Source organism: Hydra vulgaris, chromosome 13, assembly GCF_038396675.1.
Source record: "Hydra vulgaris chromosome 13, alternate assembly HydraT2T_AEP".
NCBI lineage: Eukaryota > Metazoa > Cnidaria > Hydrozoa > Anthoathecata > Hydridae > Hydra > Hydra vulgaris.
The window spans coordinates 21,727,501-21,748,773 of record NC_088932.1 but is presented as its reverse complement, the minus strand read 5'-3'; the positions used below and the strand labels follow the sequence as shown (position 1 = coordinate 21,748,773).

At 26.3% G+C, this 21,273-nt stretch overlaps 1 protein-coding gene across 2 annotated transcripts in view; it reads left to right on the top strand.

Annotated features, from left to right (window-relative positions):
• LOC100207002 (AP-3 complex subunit beta-1) overlaps positions 1 to 21,273 on the top strand; it is a 66,262-nt gene that overhangs the window by 30,180 nt on the left and 14,809 nt on the right. For both annotated transcript variants that reach the window (XM_065816985.1, XM_065816984.1), the window contains exons 15-20: positions 1,905 to 2,018; positions 10,197 to 10,278; positions 10,357 to 10,475; positions 12,597 to 12,819; positions 17,422 to 17,588; positions 18,381 to 18,462. In XM_065816985.1, the coding sequence (XP_065673057.1) occupies positions 1,905 to 2,018; positions 10,197 to 10,278; positions 10,357 to 10,475; positions 12,597 to 12,819; positions 17,422 to 17,588; positions 18,381 to 18,462 (787 nt within the window). The remainder of the gene's footprint in view (positions 1 to 1,904; positions 2,019 to 10,196; positions 10,279 to 10,356; positions 10,476 to 12,596; positions 12,820 to 17,421; positions 17,589 to 18,380; positions 18,463 to 21,273) is intronic.

The following is a 21,273-nucleotide window of genomic DNA, read 5'->3' as shown; positions in this document are numbered from 1 at the left end:
GCCGTGTTTTTTACACACTTTGCAACTTGTGTTGAATGGTGCTGTATTTGCCCAGATATACATTAAAAATATATCAACAACTTGTAAAAATATAGTAACCCATTTTAATCATTCGCCATCTTCTTTTGAAGCTTATCAAAAATATCAAACTAGTTATCAAGTGCCAGAAAATAGGTTCAAACAAGACATAACAACAAGATGGAATAGTCAATATTTTATGTTTGAAAGAATTTTTGAACAGAAGCGTGCTTTGATCCCATTTTGTTGTGATAATGACAACTCTAAACTAAAGTCACTGGAAAACAATGAATGGATTATTTTAGAAAAATTACTACGACTATTAAAAATGTTTAATGATATAACAAATTTGTTAAGTGAGCGTGAAGCAATTGCATCTGCTATAATTCCAACTATACAAGTTATAAAAACCATGCTGGTTCAAGCTGAAAAGTCTCCCTTGTTTTTAGGATTAGGGACAACTTTAAAAGAATGTAAAAAATCAGCGAATGAAAGATTTGAAAAATATCTCAATGACAAAAATCTCATTTTAGCCACATTTTTAGATCCGAGGTATAAAAATAACTTTTTTCCAAATGAAGAAGCTGATAGTTAATTTGAAAATATTATTAAATGGCTTGTAGATTGCTCAAAAAGTCTTCAACAAAAAGATCATATGGAATTTCAACCTGAGGTCAGTTCGTCATCAAGTACAATAAATCTAGATTTCGATTTTTCAAAATGCTTTGAAAATTTTGTTAAAAATAAAAACAATTTAATCGAAAACAAATCAATATCTGAAGTTCTGCAAGAAACAGAAAATAAGCATTATTTAAAATTGAAAAATGAAGTTTTAATTTATTTGAGCCAAGACATTATCATGCAACAAGATAGGCCTATAGTATGGTGGAAAGCAAATAGAAATAACTTCAAGCAATTAGCTCCAATAGCTCAGAAGTATTTATCATACCCTCCATCTTCTGTTGAAAGTGAATGGTTGTTCAGTTGTGGAGGACAAGTTTACTCTTCAAGACGAAATAGGTTAACTCCAGAAACAGGAGAAATGCTTATGTTTTTACATTACAATATTCGTATACACAATTTTAAATACTAAACATTGTGACAACTGCTATTGATGCTTTCTTCAGAATCTTAAAGTTATTATTTTTTTGGTATTTCATTTTGAAGTCTCTTATTTTATTTTATTTTGAGAATATATATATATATATATATATTTATAGAGGTTTTTTTTTATTTGCTTTTTATAAAGAGATTAAAATTCTAAGTAAACTGCTTATCATAATATTTTCTTTTTAAAATTGAAATAAAATACGTTCCTCTAAAGTTGTATTTATTTTTTTGAAAGCTTTCTCTTCATAGTAAAAAAGATAAGAAGTGTCTTTATAACATCTCATGCTTCCATCAAGTATGGGCTATTCTTTGAAACAACTTTCTAAACTGAAACAAATTAGAAACTTACATTGTTGTTCACTAATATTTGCATGTTGAATTTTTTAAATATATATATATATATATATATATATATATATATATATATATATATATATATATATATATATATATATATATATATATAATTTTGCATTTTTGTAACAAATATTTCATTTTTCATGTCAAAATCTAAAAAAATAAAATCAATTTTAATAAAAAACCTGGGTTAAACAAGTTAAACTATCATTAACCTGTTTTTTAATTTCCTATTCAAGTCAAGTTATAAAATTTCATAATTGATAGTTGTTGGTTTATAGTTTTTGGTTTATTATTCAAAAACAAAATATAACTTTTGTATTAAAGTTTTGAATTTTTTTACTTAGTCAATTATAAATGGTTAATTAAGTTATTTAAATTAAAAAAAATAACGATTATATTCAAAATTTTATATTTAGACCCGAACACTTTGTCAATATATTTTTCAACTTGGCAAGTACGATCAAAACTATGACATTCGTGACAGAACTCGATTTCTGAAATTCCTCTTGTTTCCAACTGATAAAACTGAGGTAAGTGGGATTCAGTTTTGATTGGTTTATTTTTTAGTACATGTAATGGTTCAAATTTATATCCACTGAAAAAAGAAATTCATACTTTTGAAAAATCGTGAAGTTTTTTAAAAAGTTTTCAATATGAGGTAAATAATAAAGTAACACAAATTAATTTAAATAAAAACTAAAATAATTTTTTTTTAGCAAAGTCTTAGAAAATTCAATTTTTTATAATGTTGAATTCATGGGTTCACTGAGGAATGATTACATAAGTTTACAGTTTTTTCAGTAATTTTGTTATTTTGCAATATAATCATGTGTTTTAATAGGTGCAAATTTAACTTATTTCATAATTGCAAATCTAAATTAAAATTATTACCAATGTGCAAGAAAAATTTGCAGGGAAAATTTAAAAATCAAAAAACAAATACATAAAAAATAACATTTAGTGAAAACCTTTTTTTAAGATTTATTACTAATGCTAGAAGTAAAGCTTCCATAAAAAATCCACAACGAGTAAATTGTAAAAGAGTAAACTGGTTTTATGACCAAGTATTGAAAAAATTATGAAGTTCAAGTTTTATGTAATTAAAAATTATTTTAAAAAAGATAATCCCTGTAACAACATTTTTTAATTAGCGTTAAAAAATGTTGTTACAAGGATAATCTTTTTTGGTAAATTTAAGGAAATCCAGATATTAAATTTTTTTTCTTCTTCTGGATATCCATATAACTTTTCAGAAAAACAGGATAAAATTTTTTTTTGTCATTTTGTCGTCAAATAGTTAAAACAGCAAAGGGGTAGTTCAAAAATTGTGTAATGCTATATGTATTTACAGTGAAGAGTTTATTTGGGGATACTGTTTTCTGACAGTTTTAAGGGGGGTTTTTGCGGTAGTCTTCTTAACTACCCCCTTCCCTTACCAGATAAAACCAGTGCCATGACAATTATTTTTAAATATCACTTTGTTTGTATTCACCTGGTTTAGTTATATCCGGAGATATAAAGTTGATATAAAATAGTATCAATTTGTAAAAGGCATTTCTTCGAATATATTTATCAGGGGTTATCTTTTTCCGGATATATCCGGAATTCTGGATATTTCTTTCAACTTTAGGTTTTCCGGATTTCCAAAAAGTGTTCCGTAAACACAAGTTAAATAAATATTTGTTCAATATATTTGTTTTCAAACTTTCAGTCATTACCCATACAAAAAAGATAAAAAGTTTCAAAAAAATTGAGAAAGCCTTGAGAAAGTTTAAAGTAAAATTAGGACAAAAATAAGGGAAAAAACTTCTGGATTTTTTTTTGCAAAGTAGATTCTGAATTTTTTAAATATAACCTAGATGGTCTTGAAATTATTAGTGGTGGGCGTATTTTAGTTACGCTAAAAAACTGTTTTATTTAATATTTTAATAAAATTTTATATTGCAAATATAACTTTGATTTAAATATTGACAATTCTGTTCATTTTACTTTTACTAACAATCAAGAGAAAAATACAGTTAACTTAATAATTACAAAATTTATATTTCAAAAATCTGCATAGGGGCCATCCATAAAGGACGTGATGCTTATAGGGGGGAGGGGGTCCAGATCAAAGGACAAAAAAGGACAGGGGGAGGGGGTTATCAGAAAAGGACGTCACTTTATATAATTTTTTTATGTAAACATGTGTTTTTATGAAGTTAAGGTAAGGGAATGTTATGTTTTTATTTATCGCAATATAGGAAATAAATTTGTGTTGATATTTATTTAAATTTTATTTTTGTATATATAAATATATTGAATATATTACAATTAATTATATATTGTTCAACCCTTGGTAGTTTCTCGTATCATATATATCAGTTGATCGCTACGGGTTTTCGTGCTAATTCTTTTTGCCAAATTTGTCCCCAAGGACTTAGTGCTGATATCATTTATGATTTTTAAATAGAGTTTTAAAAATATTTGTCCGAAGGGAATTGCTTGTGTAGCAATTAATAATGGTTGTCAAAAGCGAATATTACAAATGATTGTCCAAAAGGAATTTGTTGTGCAGCAATCATTACGTAAAGCATATTTTTTAAATATTTTTTAATTGTGTGGCAAAAGATGATTGTTGTCTGTATATTAAAAGATGGATAAAAATAGTCTTTTAAATTCGCTTATAAAATCTTACAATAATGCTCATTCGTTCGAGAAAAAAGGTTATAGTAAAAAAAAAGCCCATAAAATATGGAATGAGATCAAGGAAAAGCATGATTTAGAGGTTCAAGGAAAGACTTTGGTTCAAAAGTATACCTCAATGGTCTTGAAACAAAATGGTTCTTTAATGTCATTTTGGGCCCATCAAACAACCAAGCAATCTGTTCCTTCCCATGTCAGTTCTTCCTCTTTAGAGTTCCAAATTTTTTCAGATCAGTTTATTAAGCCAATAGATGTCGTTGATACCACGTCAGATGCCTCTCGACGCGACATCCTGAGCACAGTTCAAATTGAGACGAAGAAGGCCAAGACTCATGCTCAAGACACAATCAAACAGAGATCGTTGTTTTGAATCAAATAGTTGCTATGAAGAGCATAAAAAGAATATCTATCGACTGATGCTTAAGAAGAAACCATTAAAAAGAAAAAAGTCAATGTCCAGGAGCTCATGAGTAATCTAAACAAGTTGATTGGCAATATGAAGTCAAAACAAAAATCAAGGGCTGAATAGAAAACTGTCGTGAATCAGGTAATATTTATCGCATCATATAATAATAAGTTACAATAATAATATTATAGAAAATGAACATTAACTTATTTGTATAGTTCTTTCGGTACTGTAGGTGTTTGCTAACCACCCATAAGTAAAAAAGCTTTTAAAGTACGTAGCGAAATCAGTTGCCCTACTATTGAGGTAGAACAATCTGAGATATTGCGTGTCATCATTCAACTTTTTGAACATGGATCTGCTGCCCACGAGCAAAGACAATCTGAAGTGTATAGGGTGAGAGTACAACTTTAGATAATAAAAAATTCTAATGGACTGTATTAGGTCTCAATATATAACTTTTCAGCCTCTGAACTTATTCACTTTTTGGGCCCCAAGGATTTGTGCTTTATAAGTCAAGATGATAAAGCTTGGATCCCTATTAGAATCACCACTGCCAACAAACAAGCTCCTATATTGATGCATATGGAATATTGAGTTTCTCTTTCTGATCATGATTGGGTTATCGCTGCAAAGCACAAACTTATCCCGTCCGTCTATGCAGGTATTGCAATTAAACCAGATGGGCTTGGAAAATCTGACGCAGTTTCCTATTACGGTCTCATTTATGTTGCTATTTAATTTGGAAAGCATTCATCATCAACAGCGTATGCTCACGGATTGGACTTTGAACAATTTTTGACTCTGCCAGAGTTTGATTCTATCACAAAAGATCCTTTGACCAAGTTGGTTAAGCCAGTGGTTGTCTTCAGTGTTGATGGTGGACCAGATGAAAATCCACGCTACGCTAAAGTCATCGAAACTAGTATAGCCTTATTTTTCAAATTTTTTATTGCGATCTATCAATATAATTATGTTTCTTCTAATTTGAATATTTATTTTGTTTACAGCAATTCATCATTTCCTTACAAATGATTTAAATGCCTTATTTATCATGACAAATGCGCCAGGATGAAGTGCTTTCAATCAAGCCAAGAGAAGGATGGCTCCACTGAGTAAAGAGTTGGCGAGATTGATCCTACCTCATGATCATTATGGACCTCATCTTGACTCTAAAGGTATTCAAATTCATTTATAATATCAACTGTTTATCAAAATGCAATATATATACAAGGCTTAAGGACTTATTTATCTGCATTGCAACTTATATTTAACCGCAGGACAGTGGATCTTCTTTTGGAGAAACAGAACTTTGAATTTGCTGGAAAGAGCTGTACCTTGGTCTTTTGATGATTGATCAGTTTCCAACAGTGGCTGAGTATATCAATCCAGACAAAAACACGGAACTCGATGTCCATCATCTCTTATCAAATGATCAGGACTGGTTTGCCTCTCATGTGCGCACCAGTCAATATTTCACGCAAATTGTGAAATGTGAAGATCCCGGATGTTGCGCTTTAAAAAGAAGCTCTTACTTCCATGTTATTCCTGGTCGATTTCTGCCTTCACCTATTCCAATCAGCCAGTCAGAAGATAGCTTGAAAGCTGTATCCATTTCAGACGTCGCCAGCAAAAATTGTTTTCCTTCTGTATTTTTTCTTATCGCTTCCAATATTCAGAGCACCATTCCTCGATCATTGAAATCATTCAAACCTCCTCCTTATGATCTGTTTTGCCTCCCAAGTCATGCCTAAAAAGCATGTCAACTTTACTCATTCCAATGTTATTAACCGAATGGCTATTACTCTTTTGCAAGTCAGGCCTGTTCGCATTGACGCCAAGAGCAAAAGAGAGTTGATGGCTGTAATAGCAGTAGAAGAGAGCGTGGCCTTTGCTGAATGGTTCGATGAGGAAAAAATGGAAACAAAGGGCCTTCATATTCCAAATGATTTAACTATTTCAGATGAACCGGACTGCTCTTTTCCAATCATATCAATTGAGGATCACTTAAAAAATCCTTGGATAAATGATGAGTGAGGCAAGTTTCCATGATACACTTTAATTAAATTTTATGTCGAATAAGACTAAAGTAATATTAAATAATTTTTCAGAAAGGCAAAAGAACAAAAACATATGTGGAAATATCTAATCAGACTCTGAATAATGTTTACAGGGGGAGGAGCTCAATTTTATGACGTCCTTTTTAGGAAGGGGGTATAAGAAAAAAGAACAATCGGTGACAAACAGGGGGGGGAAGGTGGTCAAAAAATGCCTAATAAATGGTGACATTCTCTATGAATGGCCCCATACTTAAAATATTTATTTAAATTTTAAAAAAATTCTTTAGTAAATTTTACTTATATAAGTTACATTTACTAAGGATTTTTTTTTAAATTTAAGATATTAAAGTTCAAAAATAAATAAAACCTGATGAAACTTTTATTAAAAATTACAAAACTTTTATCAAGTTACAATAACTTGATAAAAGTTTTGTAATTTTTTTTTTATTAATATTATTATCATTAACATTAACAAAAGGATATGAATGTTAATGATAATAATAATAATAAAAAACTTTCTGAAAAAGTTTTTGTTTTTTTATTTTCCTTTAGTAAAATAAAATAGCAAGCTAAGGACTAAAAGTTCATTCATTCAAAAATTAAATTGTGCAATTACTATATTGTTAGTAAGACTGAAATTTTTACTATAGTTCGTTTATTTATTAAAGTTTATTTATAGTTTGTTGAAAATTTTTTTTCCCTTTTGTTTGTTTATTATCTTTTCGTTAAAAACAGTTAACTCCTAATTGCCAACAAGCAGTAGTCAACTTTACTCTAAATGAATATTTTAAAAGCATTCTATCTTTCGAAAAAAAAATTCTCCATTCATTCCATTGTCTTTAAATTGAATTCCATAATAAATTAAATTAATTTTTTTTAAACTAAATGTTCGGTTAGTAATTAAAATACAGTTATGAGTTATGGAATGTAATTACTTTTTAAACTATTTTATTGTCCTGAAGAAAAAATAAACTTGCTAAAATAAACAGAGAATTAGTTATTTACTACTGTATTTGAAACAGAAACTTTTGTTTCCTATTTTTAATAGTGAAGCAAAAAAAAAAAAAAATGAAATTTTAGGCATTTTTTGGGTGCCCATACTGCTTCAGCCGTACTAAAATAGGTCTGAGTTCATCCCTGATTTAGTTAAACATTATTTGTATGTTCAAATCAATTTTTTATTATTTGCATGCGCTTAATTAAAAATAAGTTATTATGAACTTTTTGACCAATTCACCTCAAAATCAAGTATAGTTTTTTAATTTAAAATTTAAATTATCTTCTAAACCCTTTTTGAATAAACATTGAAATACTTTTCTTTTAATTAAAAAAATGTCTGCCGAAACCTAAACCATCATTTGATGTATGTACACTTCACTGCACCTATTTAAATTAGTCGATGTATGTACACTCCTCAACTACGACTATATAAATCGATTTATAAACGCATTGATGAACTTATTATATAAAACTTTAAAAACTAAAAGCAATTAATAAACATAACTATAAATAAACAACAGTAAAAGTTAAAAATATTCCCAGTAAAAGGAGTTTCACCAGCAACCTTGTCAACTGCACCTTAATTTTGAAGATAACATAAAACCCATAGTGCTACGCCAACATATCAACCTATGCAAAAAAATTATAGTATTTAAACTTTTTTGCGTACAAATGATATTTCCACTGTATGCTCATTATTTGCATGCAAGATTTTCATTAAGTTAATAAACAAAATAAAAAAGATCTTTTTTATTTTGTTCATTAACTTTTTTTTTTTTTTTTTTTTGTAAAATCTTTTATCAAACCAATAATTAATTAGCAGTTCAAGTTCAAGGAAAGTTACAGTGCCAAAGTGCAAATATTTGACATAAAAGCTTAAGCCTAATCAACTCAACATGTAAAAAAATTTGTTATAAAAAAATATCAAAAGTTGCTAGAAAATTTTTTTTTGATTTCTGTCAAATATGAGAAATATCTTTCAATTTAAATTCTCAAGAAGTTAGTAAAATCTTATTGAAGGGAGTGTTGATTGCAAACAAACTCAAGTTCAGTCTATAAATGATCTATGATATGATCATACTATGATATGATCGTATGCATTTTAGTGTATTGCATTTTTGACATTAAGGTTTTTTACAAATAAGTCTTTATAAAACAAAGCTTACATATTAATAAAAAAAGTTTTAATTATATGATATATTCTTAATTCCACATAAAGCGCTTATCTTTCTGGATTTATTCTGGGTATTTTTTAAAAATCTTGTTGTTGGTTCTTGTTTAAAGTAGTTTTTGAAGCTTATATAAAAATATATTTCTCAATTAAGGTTAAAGCAATACTTAATAAATAATATTTAATTAGATAGGTTAACAGACGTCTTATAGACAAAATACAATTAGACTTTTTTTTGATTATAAAATTAAAAATGTTTTTAAATTTTTATTTGGTTTGTTAAAGAAACAAATAAAAAATTTCTTTTCTTATGACAAGTTTTGGAAGTAAAATGTTAGTTCAAGATCTTCTTTTTTAATAACCAGGCGGTGAAATTAATTATATTAACTAATAAATAATAAATTACTCCGATGGACACCCAAATACTATCTTATTATATGATTTATCATTATAAGATTTATAGTTATTTAGTTTGTTTTTAGTATTTAATTTTAAAATGTTTGATTTCTTTTATAAAACTAGATGTTAAAATAATGATTTTAAATATTAACAAATTATTTCCTGAATCCTTCCTTGAATGCTGTTACCGATACTGTTGAATCAATTTTAAGTATAAACAGAGGGAGAAAATGAATTAAAACAAGTTATTAAAAAAACACATATTTTGATATTTTAAAGAACACCTCCTCAGAGTTATGAGGATTATTTTTTAATTCAATTCAAGATTATACTATTTTAGGAGACGTTATCTTGTTATTGGGACCTAATATGTCTAATATGTCCCAATAACATCTGTAGATGCTTAAAGAGGTTTCATAATGTGCAAAAATAACATCTGTAGATGTTCAAAGAGGTTTCTTTATGTGCAAACATAACATCTGTAGATGTTTAAAGAGGTTTCTTTATATTATATGTTATCTTTATAGATTTTTTTTTCCTAAATACTTTTAGACTGTTTTGTTATTAAAATAAACAAATAGTTTGTTATTAAAATTAACAAAATATTTGTTATTACAATTAACAAAAAATTTTTTTGAAGAACTTTGGTACATTTGTTACCTCTTTTTATGAATACAGTAAATAAAGTATTTTCGTAGTAAAATACCAGTGATAACTGTCCATTAAAGATCAAGAGAAAATTTATATAGGGTTATTTAGTATATTTTTTAAAATCTTTTTTCTCATCTTTATCCTTTGGACTCTTGCTATAATACTGATAGATCCCATGCACAAATGCATCCATGAATGAATACATTTTATAAGCATACACATCCCACAATGATATAACATAAGTAATAACATAACATTTAGTGTTATTGTTTTAATTTGATTTAAATAATATGGTAACTTTTTCATATTTTTTTATTAAAAAAATTTAATAATTTAGGGAGCTAACAATCTTAAGAAAAAAGCGAAAAAAATATTTTTGGTAGAAAAACCAGCCCCCATATTGCAATCTTTGTTTAAAGGTTTGTTTAGTTTTATAATAATTTTTGTCAAGTTATAGGAATATGTAATATTTAGTAAACTAATCAAAAATACAATAGATCGAGGACAGTACCAACTAAGTTCACTTTCTCATATGATTGATTCAATTGCAAATGGTTATCAGGAGTTACCAGAATTTCCGGATGTACAACCAGACCCTACTGTGAGAAATGTAGAGGTACATTTTTATTTATTTTTTTTTTAAATTTTTTATATATTTATATAGTTTAATATATTTATAATATATTATATTTGTTAATAACATGTATATAATACAAGCTTTCCCAGGAAGCGCGTGCGGTCGCATGCCTTGTATATCAACGCTTAAAGTAATTTTTTTAGACAACTTGACCACATTTTAATATAGTAAGCATTTTAAGAATTCGCGGCAAAATATAGCTATAGGAAACTAGAGAATAAATCAGCAATACTCAAAGAAAGAATGGAAGACTAAATGAAATAGAAAATCTTAATAAAATTAGCTAAAAAAAATTTACTAATAAAAAAAAAAAAATTGTTGTCAAAAAAATAATATACCTAAATATTTACTGTTTTTATTTTCTTATTTTTAGCTTTTATTATTATTTATTATTTTCTTATTATTTTCCACTACCAAAATTGATACAAGTCATGGAAAAAAGTAGATAAGAATATAATGAAAATAAAGATTTTTTTTTGATATACAATTTTTTTGCGACTTTTTTCATTCAGTATATAAAGGAAATACTTTATAAATTGCGCCAGAAACACAGACAATTTTTTAATTTGTTTTTCAGATGTCTTTGCTAAACTTTACTGTTTTTATCAATGGACAGGAAAGCAAGAAAACTAATTGCTATATTGACCTTTCCTAACAAAATTTTTAGGAGCCTATTTAAAGTTTTTGTTTAAGTTTTTAAATGCATTTTTTTAATCAGAGCAATCGTTATGTTCATTTGAAATTGGGCAATATAAAAAAAACAATTTCATGCATGCATCAAATGCAGTAAATACATTTATTAAAGAAACTATGTTATTCTTTTATTTAACTTATTCCGTCATTAACAAAATTTATTAATCAAATAATATTTTTTACAAATAAATAACAATTTATTTTCTTATTTTCCTATTATATAAGTATTGAGAAAAACGTCAAGTATAGCAAAAACTTTCTTAAAAGTGAAAAAACATAAAAACAAATAAACAAATAAATATAAATGCATAAACAAAATAAACGAATAAACGTAAAAAACAAATAAACGTAAGAAAAAAAAGTTAACAAAATTTCTTATAGTTCTAGTGTACATAGCAAGTTAGTTTCTTAATTATATGGACTGATAAAAGTCGTGAATAAATTGCATATCAAAATTTTCAATTGTTGTTAAATCGTTATAAAAAATGTTTTTTTCAACAACGATGCTTAAAAAAAAGAATAAAAAGGTTGTATAGAATAAAAAAGTTATAAAAATTTTTTTTAATTTACTTTTTTTAATTAATAAATTTTCTAGTGTATTTAATTAAACTTGATATTTCATTACAATTTTGTTTCCTTATTTAAGGATTGTTTATTTTCTTAGTAAATAAGTTTAGCTTTTTGCAACAAATTATTGAAACGCTTTATAAGTTAAAAGATACAAACTGCCGTGGTCAGTTAGTCTGAAAAAATTGCTTTAAATGTAGGCGAACAAGGCATGTGACTGCACGCACTTTCCAGGAAGGCTTGATAATATAGTTTTAACAAAATTAATTGTTGATGTTTAATGATTATGTTAAACAATTATATGTAAAATTATGTATATGATTTTACATATAAATAATTATGTATATGTGATGATGATCATCACATTATATAATGATGATGATCATCACATTATATAATGATGATGATCATCATCACATTATATAATGATGATGATCATCACATTATATAATGATGATGATCATCACATTATATAATGATGATGATCGTCATCATTATATAATGTGATGATCATCACATTATATAATGATGATGATAGTGCAATGATGATGATGATGATGATGATGATGATGATGATGATGATGATGATGATGATGATGATGATGATGATGATGATGATGATGATGATGATGATGATGATGATGATGATGATGATGATGATGATGATGATGATGATGATGATGATGATGATGATGATGATGATGATGATGATGATGATGATGATGATGATGATGATGATGATGATGATGATGATGATGATGAAAAAGTGATGATAAGATAATGATGATGAAAAAATGATGATGATATTTGACACTTTTAAACATTTTTGTACATTAACAGATGGAAACAGTTTATGGAAATCAATTTCTTTTATCTAAAGAAAAAATGGTCTCACCTTCCACTAATGAAAAAGATAAAGATTTTTACACATCTGAAGAAGATGAAGAGGATGAAGAAGATGATGAGGAGAGTGGCGAAGAAAGCAGTTCTGAAGGAGATAATAAAAATAATGAAAAGGATACCTCATCAGAGTCTAATGATGAAAAGGAGGATTCAGGGGAAGGTGAAAATTTAAATTTTTTTTTAAATTAAAATATTTTTAAATGTTTTTTTTTTATGTAAAAATATTTTTTTTATGTAATATTGACCAATAAAATAAATAAATCTTATAATTCAAACTGAATGTTTGAATTCCAAAAAAACAAAATCAGAAACAATTTTATTGTAAAAAGGTCATTGTGTATAAATTTGATATAAAAAAAGGAATGTAATTAATAACATAATGGGTCGTAAAAAAGTACTCCTAATATTACTATTAATGATTTTAATGTTCATATTGATATCATTAATATTTCACACCCAACACAAATTTCAAAAGAATTTAACAGTTACTTTACAAACTTTAAAAACTTTATTCATCTAAAACCTATTTTTCTTCTAATAATAGTTTATGGTGTGGTAGAATAATGTTGCAAAATTTAGAATGTCGCAATGAGTTATTGTCATATTTTTTGATTGTCGAAAAATAGAATAAAGAATGTTGCAAATGAGTTTAACGAATATTGACAAAAACAAAATAAAGGTATAGTGTTGCAAATAAATTTAATGAATAACGTTGAAAACAAAATAAAGCAGTAGTATTGCATCGACATTATCGACATTGACTGAGGGTTTGGACAGGAAATGAGGCGTGTACATACATTGACTGAGGGTTTGGACAGGTAATCTATCAATTAAAATTTTTTTTCAAAATTAAATTTTTTTGAATTAAATTAGTAATACTATTTATTAAGTAAATAAATACAGCAGCATTATTCCTTTTTTTTTTGTGACAATATTTCCTCTACTATTTGCTACACTATTCCTTTTAATATATTCATTATATTATATATTATACACTATTCTGAAGTTCATTTTTTGACACTATTCATGTCACCATAATGTATTATGTGACAGTAAATTAATGGTAAGAGAAATTTAAGATGCTTTCTCATCTTTAAAAATAAATAAGCATTCAGATTCTGATAGAATATCAAGCAACATAGTAGTTTCAAACAAAAACATCAGCAAACCTGTGCTTTATATTTTGAAACTTTCAATAAATGAATACTTCTGGATACATTAAAAGTAGCTAAAGGTAATTATAGTATCAATATCTCCAATTATAGAGATATATCAATATTATCAGTTTTCTCAAAGATATTTAAATGCATTATATTTAACAGAATATATGTCCATTTTGTAAAAAATAAACTCCATTACCCCGAACAGTTTGGTTTTCATAAGATTTCTTCTACAGAGTATGCATTAATGAAATTAGTTAACCAATGGATTTAAAAAAAAATCAGTTTACACAGAAGTATTTGTAGATCAGTTAAAGCATTTGAAACAGATCACCTCATATCATCAGTTGATCATCTCATATCTTCAGTCGATCACCTCATACTTTTAGTAAAAATAAATTATTATGGTGTAACAAACATTTTATTGAGTTAAAGACTTTGTGTGAAGTATGTATATTGGTGGTACTAACTAGGTCCAGTATTGATATTAATTAGCTATATGAAGATATGAATGTTGAGCTGATTGAAGTAAATAAATGATTCAGAGCTAACAAGCTTTTAATGAACATAGATAAAACTCAATATACATTATTTTAACTGATAATTGGACTTGACTTTGATTATAATGCTGCACATGTAAGGTGGAGCTTAAAAATTTTTATTTATTTTTATTTTTTCAAGTTCTTACCTTCCCCCCCCTCCTCCCCCACCGCCTTATCTTTTCTTTATAATATAGAAAAACTCTATAAAAAGTTTGAGCAATGAATTGTAATGTTTAGGGGCAGCCCAAGAACCTCTAAGGTTAAACAAACTATGAAAATTCAACAAATTATTAGTATATAATAATTTATTTTCAACAACACAGTATTTATTTTTTAACACATTAGTAGTGAACCATTTGTTCAATTTCTGACAGTATTATACCAATCTGGCAAAGTCCAGCAAACTCAAAATTTATTTTGTTAGTGTCAGCCTGGAAATAGTCATTATATAGCATTATATAATTTCTGCTATCAGGGTACATGCAATGATTGTCAGCCTGGAAATATTCATTATATAGCATTATATAATTTCTGTTATCAGGGTACATGCAATGATTCTTGCCAACTTGCAGCAGGAATTGCAGCTGCAAATCATTATCAGTCCACTGTATTCCTGAATTAGTGTCACTTCATGCTATGTGTGGTCATTAACAACTACACTATATCTGCCTCCTGCTTGTAGACATCTCTATCCTTCCACAAGGCTAAATCAACCTTAAGAAATCCATCGGGATTTTTTATGGATGATTGGGACTTTCTCTTGCTGTACCGCCTGACACTGTTCCAAATGATCAGACTGTGACAAAATTTTTCCAAGTTCTTGTCCTTAAATGAATCAAGAGCAACAGTGATTTGCTTGGAATTATTCTGATATTGATTTTTTCTCATTTTGCATGGCCTTCACCATCAGTCTCTTAGTTGACGAACTGACTCAACTGTCGAAGAAAGCTAAGCTGACAAGTTCTAGTGACCAGTATCACAACTGATTGGAAAACTTGCTTGATTTTGAGTTCAAGATTGCTCAATAGATTGATGAGTATTTAAGTAGTGACTTCAGCAGCAGCAGGTCACTGTAAAGTACACCTACTGCTTGAGGTGCAGAGTTCCAGATTTTCTGGTAGACTCGTACTGTGGACACACACATCACATAATCCTTTCTCTTCTGTGGCTGCTAGTTTAAACTGAGTTTTGAAATTACACACATTGTGGACACACACATCACAAAGTTCTCTCTTAGTAAGCAACCGGGGCCAGGGCCAGGGCTAGGTTTGATAACACATAGCTGTGACCAGGGCCGGGTTTATGATCAGGGCTGCATTAATATGATAGATCCTATAAAAATGTTATTTTTAAATAAAATTTATAACATGAATTTTATTTAAAAATAATATTTTATAGGATCTATCAATTTTAATGCAGCCCCGACTGGGTTTATGACCGGGGCTGCATTAATATTGATAGATCCTATAAAAGTATTGTTTTTAATTATAACTCATATCATAAATTTTGATTAAAAATAAAATTTTTATAGGATTTACAAATATTAATGCAGCGCTGGTCATAAACCCGGCCCTGGTTGCGGCTTTGTGTTATCAAACCTGGCTCTGGCCATAGCCCCGGTTGCTTACTATTCTCTCTCTTCTGTGGGTATTAGTTTGAGCTGAGTCTTTAGCATCCAGATCTTGAGACTGTATATTACTTTAAACATCCATTGGGAATGGTGCATTGCTTCGGGTGACATAAATTGCACTCCTATGGCAGAAGCAGCACCAAGAAAGATAATCATAAGTTTCAAGAATTCTTGATTAAAAGATGCTTGTGGGCATAACCATTGGTTCCTTACTTTATGTCTTCCACTAGGCTTACCAAGCCATCAGCTGTAATCCCTGGTTCATGGTCTATGGAGCTATGTCTATGGAACTCCAGTATTCCTATTCACCTACCCTAGTCATCAACCCCTCGTTTTGCTTTTCTTGCTGGGCTAGCAAGAAATCCTTGTCTTCTTGTAATACTAACATCATAGTCATAGCATCAATGTGAACAACATCAAAAAGATCTTTGAACCTGAAAACAAGCCAATTTTCTCAAAAGTCAGTGATGTTCAGGTTTTTTTTGTTCTTCAGAAGACGTTATTCTTCAAATGTCTGCTTAAACTTAGTTTGGCAGCTTTGATGATCTCTCATTGGGGTTCTTGCTTTCTGCCAAAACTTTGCTATTTCTGTGATGAAATAGCAAAGTTTGAAATTTTGTTGGTTTTGCTACAGATGACATTTTCAGTCAAAATCGAATCTGAAAGAAATATTAAATGGCATTTTGTAATCATGAATTTTAATAATAGTTATTTTGATTTTATATAACAATAGTCCAATTTATTTATATGTCTGTATATATATTTATTTATTTACAGTTTAGACAATTATCAGGTAAAAAATGTGATTTTTGCTCATGAAAAGATAATTCTATGCAAAAGACATTATGTTTTAAAAAAAATAAACTTTTGGTTTGTGGTTATCCAGCAAAAATTTGTTCTCATGGCGACACTTGGATATTAGTTCGATTTTTTGGTTTATATAAAATTATTATTAATTTAAATAAAAATTATTATAATTAATAATTTTTTTGTATAAAAATCCAAAATAATTATTAAACAAATTAATTGAAATAATATCCATGTGTTGCCATGAGAACAAACTGTTACTTTTTCTCTTATACAGAATTATTTTTCCATTTGCATTTAACATGAAACTTATAGCTGTAAAAAACATGTAGTTTTATTTATTATATATATATATATATGTATGTATATATATATATATATATATATATATATATATATATATATATATATATATATATATATATATATATATATATATATATATATATATATATATATATATATATATGTATATGTATATATGTATATATGTATATATATATATATATATATATATATATATATATATATATATACATATATATATATATATATATATATATATATATATATATATATATATATATATATATATATATATATATATATATAATGCATTTTAGAGAGTGAGTTTGAAGAGTTATCTGAAAGTGAAGAAGAAAAAGTCATACCTACTCCTAAAAAATCTTTGCCAGAAAGTAGTGAAGATGAAAGTTTTGAGGAAGAAAGTGAAGAAGAAACCTCTGAAGAGGAAAGCGAAGAAGAATCTGATGATGAAATAGTTGTTCAAGTAAAATTTTAAATATAATTTAAATATAATTTTTTAAGTTAATAATTTTTATAAGAAATAAAACCTTAAGCCATATGACAAATTTTGTAACTTTTAATACAAATTCAAATTTTGAATTATATTATAAAAAAAATTTGACAATTTATAAAGATTTTGTCCAAAATCATTTGATGTAAGAGAGGAGAAAAATGCGCTTTAAAAACCTTAAAATTGTAAATAAATGTTTTAGAAAAAAATAGTAATAGTCAGTTGTACATCACAAAATGCTTCTAAAAATAATAAACATAGTGTGTCTAAGGAGAGGCTTATAAACTTAGAAAACCTTTTTAGTTATTTGATACACACAATTAAGCAAAGTTAAATACAAACTATATTAAAATATGAAAGTTGTTTAAAATTAATTTTAAATTTCTTCTGAAAATTTAAAATCATGTTTATATATGTATATATATATATATATATATATATATATATATATATATATATATATATATATATATATATTATATATATATATATATATATATATATATATATATATATATATATATATATATATATATATGTATATATATATATATGTATATATATATATATATATATATATGTATATATATATATATGTATATATATATATATATATATATATATATATATATATATATATATATATATATATATATATATATATATATATGTATGTATATATATATATATATATATATATATATATATATATATATATATATGTATTTATTTCAATTATTAGTTGATTTTTATTTTTCTATGAAGGCCCCAGTTAAACATAAAGTGGAAACTACAAAGAAGGTTCAGGTCCAAAATCCAAGTGATATGCTTCTCGACTTAAATGACTGTAATATTGCTTTCTTTTTTATTAAATTTTCTTTTTTTATTAAATTTTTTTTTTTATTAAATTTTTATTATTGTCATTATATAATAATAAAAATAATAATAGTAATATATAATTATAAAAATAATAATAGTAAGATGACCCATGAAAGTAATACTAAAAGGTTGCATCTGGTTCTTATTATTTCATTAGTATTATTGTTTTATTAGTTTATTAGTATTATTTGTTTGTTATTTTAATTACTTATTTGAATCTTGTTGTCTCATTCATATTACATTGTATTGAAATTTAATCAAAACAAAAGTACAATCATTTGTTTCTCTTTATTTTGCAAAAAATAATAAATAGTAATAATAATAGTAATTACAATTGTTGCAGGCGCAGCTGTCCATTGTTGCAGACACAGCTGTGAGCTGATATTTTTTAATGCAATACTGATTTTGTCAGTATTGTATTAAAAAAATCTTTGTATTTATAATATATAAAATATTTCATATTATACTAGTACTTAGAAAATGCCAATTACATATATTTGTATTTGAATTGCTATTAGGAAATGTAAAATTAAAGTGTTTGTATTTAATCAAATGTGTTTGACCCCAACTCTGTTAAAGACTCATACTTAGTCTTCGTTTCGGCATCTAAAATAATGAAAAAAATTCTCCAGCTAAAATATCTAAAGCTCTATGAATTCTAGTTACTGATAAATCAAAAAAGCTTGAATAAATCTTAACTTTAAATATAAAAGTTCTAGTTAACTAACACTTTAAATATTAAAAGTACTAGTTTGCCTAACACTTTAAATATGCATATAAAAGTACTAGTTTACACTTTGAAAAACATTATTTTTTATTTCAATTCTATTAATACTTTCAAAACAATGATATTTAAAATAAAGACTTCCGCATTTTCTTACAAGTTTATAATTGTTTATATTTAAAAGTTACAAATTATATATATATACATCAGCAAAATCATGGAAATAAAAAATCTTTAAATGGTTGGTTTAAAAACAAAAGCTGAAAAAAAATTAAGACATTTTTTTCATAAAGTTCTATTAATTAAATATGGGAAAATTTGGAAAAAGTAAGTGAATTTTATTTTATTTAAACAAAACAAAAATTCGTTTCAAAATCATAATTTAAATTTTACACACACACACATACACACATATATGCACACAAAGTTTGAAAGTCCACAAAAATTTGTAATTATTTACTATTTTTATGCTCTTGTTATAGAGATAAGTTTTCTTAAATATATATGTAAAATTTCACACTATTAAATAATGAAACACACAACTTTTGTAGAGAGAAAACAAATCACAATATTAAAAACTATATAGGAAAACTGTTAAGAAAATTATGCTTTTGTGAGTTAACTTTTTTGCATTTTTGCTTGAGATTTTTTTTTTTACGATCTTTTGCAACAAACATTTAATTTTGATCTTCATTTGTAAATACTTTTACATAGTCTTTGTTATAGCTTTTTTTTTTCACTTTTTGTTAGAGTACCCTATTTTAGGGTGTACCTTATTTTTTGCTGTAAGTTTTCCATGAATGTGCATCTAATATATGATACTTGCATAACATTCATATTAAGATTCCTGAGCATAAAACTCAATCTCCATAAAGAGGTTGACTTGAGTTCAACATATTTACAAATGTGACTACTAGTCACTGCAGCAAAAGTATTATATCTTTCTGCCATAATTAATGTTGCTTCATTAAGTTTATTATGAGTAACTTCTATGATTATTTTAGCCATCTTCTTTTATCTAAATTGTTAAATAAAATTAGTTTTTTTATAAATTTATTAATTAAATATGTCTTATTATTATTATAATAATATCAAATTTGTTCTGAAAATGAAAAAAATATTTGATTTTAAATAAAAACAATAATGAAATAGTAAATTTTCAATAGGTTTTTTTTTTTTTGATTTTAAGTCATTTTCATCATCTGTTGAAAAGTCACTTGCAATCGGGTGTTTCAAATCCGTTTAATTTGGTGAAAATTTAGATGATTTATAATCATCCAGGCTTCCTTAAACTCTCTGAAGTTCTTTTTGTTCTTGTTTTTTGATAGTTAAAAATCTGAATAATCTCTTTTCTATTCCTACCTCTGTGAGTTATATCAACTTTTTCCTGAATGAATATTTTTCATTCCTTAATCTGATCTTGAAAAAAATCTACATCAAACAAAAAATCATCAGTTTTAACTTTTAGATTACTAGTTTTAATTGTTGCTCTTATTATTTGCTCGAAATATTTTTTTTTTAATAATTTTTTAATTTGGACAAAAATTACTCTATTAGAATGTTATGTTTTGTTGAATCATTAAACTAAAGTGATTTTAATTATAATTGTTTCATTTTAGTTAATTTTTAAATGAACTTCTTGAACTTGAGTAAATAATAAAGATAGTTATTATATTGATTATGATTACTGATAAACTAATAAAAATTCAAAAAAAAAGTACAAAAAAGTATATTATTTTCAAATTTGCTAATTACCTGACTCGATCTCCCTTCTCAATATTATCTTCCAAGCCAGCTGAGGTCTATAGAAAACTAACTTCGTCAACAACATACTTAATCCCAAAATGATTTACGCATACTGCTTCAAAACACAAAAGTGCAAATCCAAGATGGTTATGTGGATACATAATGTGAAACTTTGATGTCCTAAATCTGCATCTTTTTTCAAAGTTTAGGAATAATATATCTAAATACATTTCCAGTTGATTTTTTTGTCTTATTTATAATTTAAAATACATTTTGAATTAAAAGCAACCTTAAAACCATATCTAAATA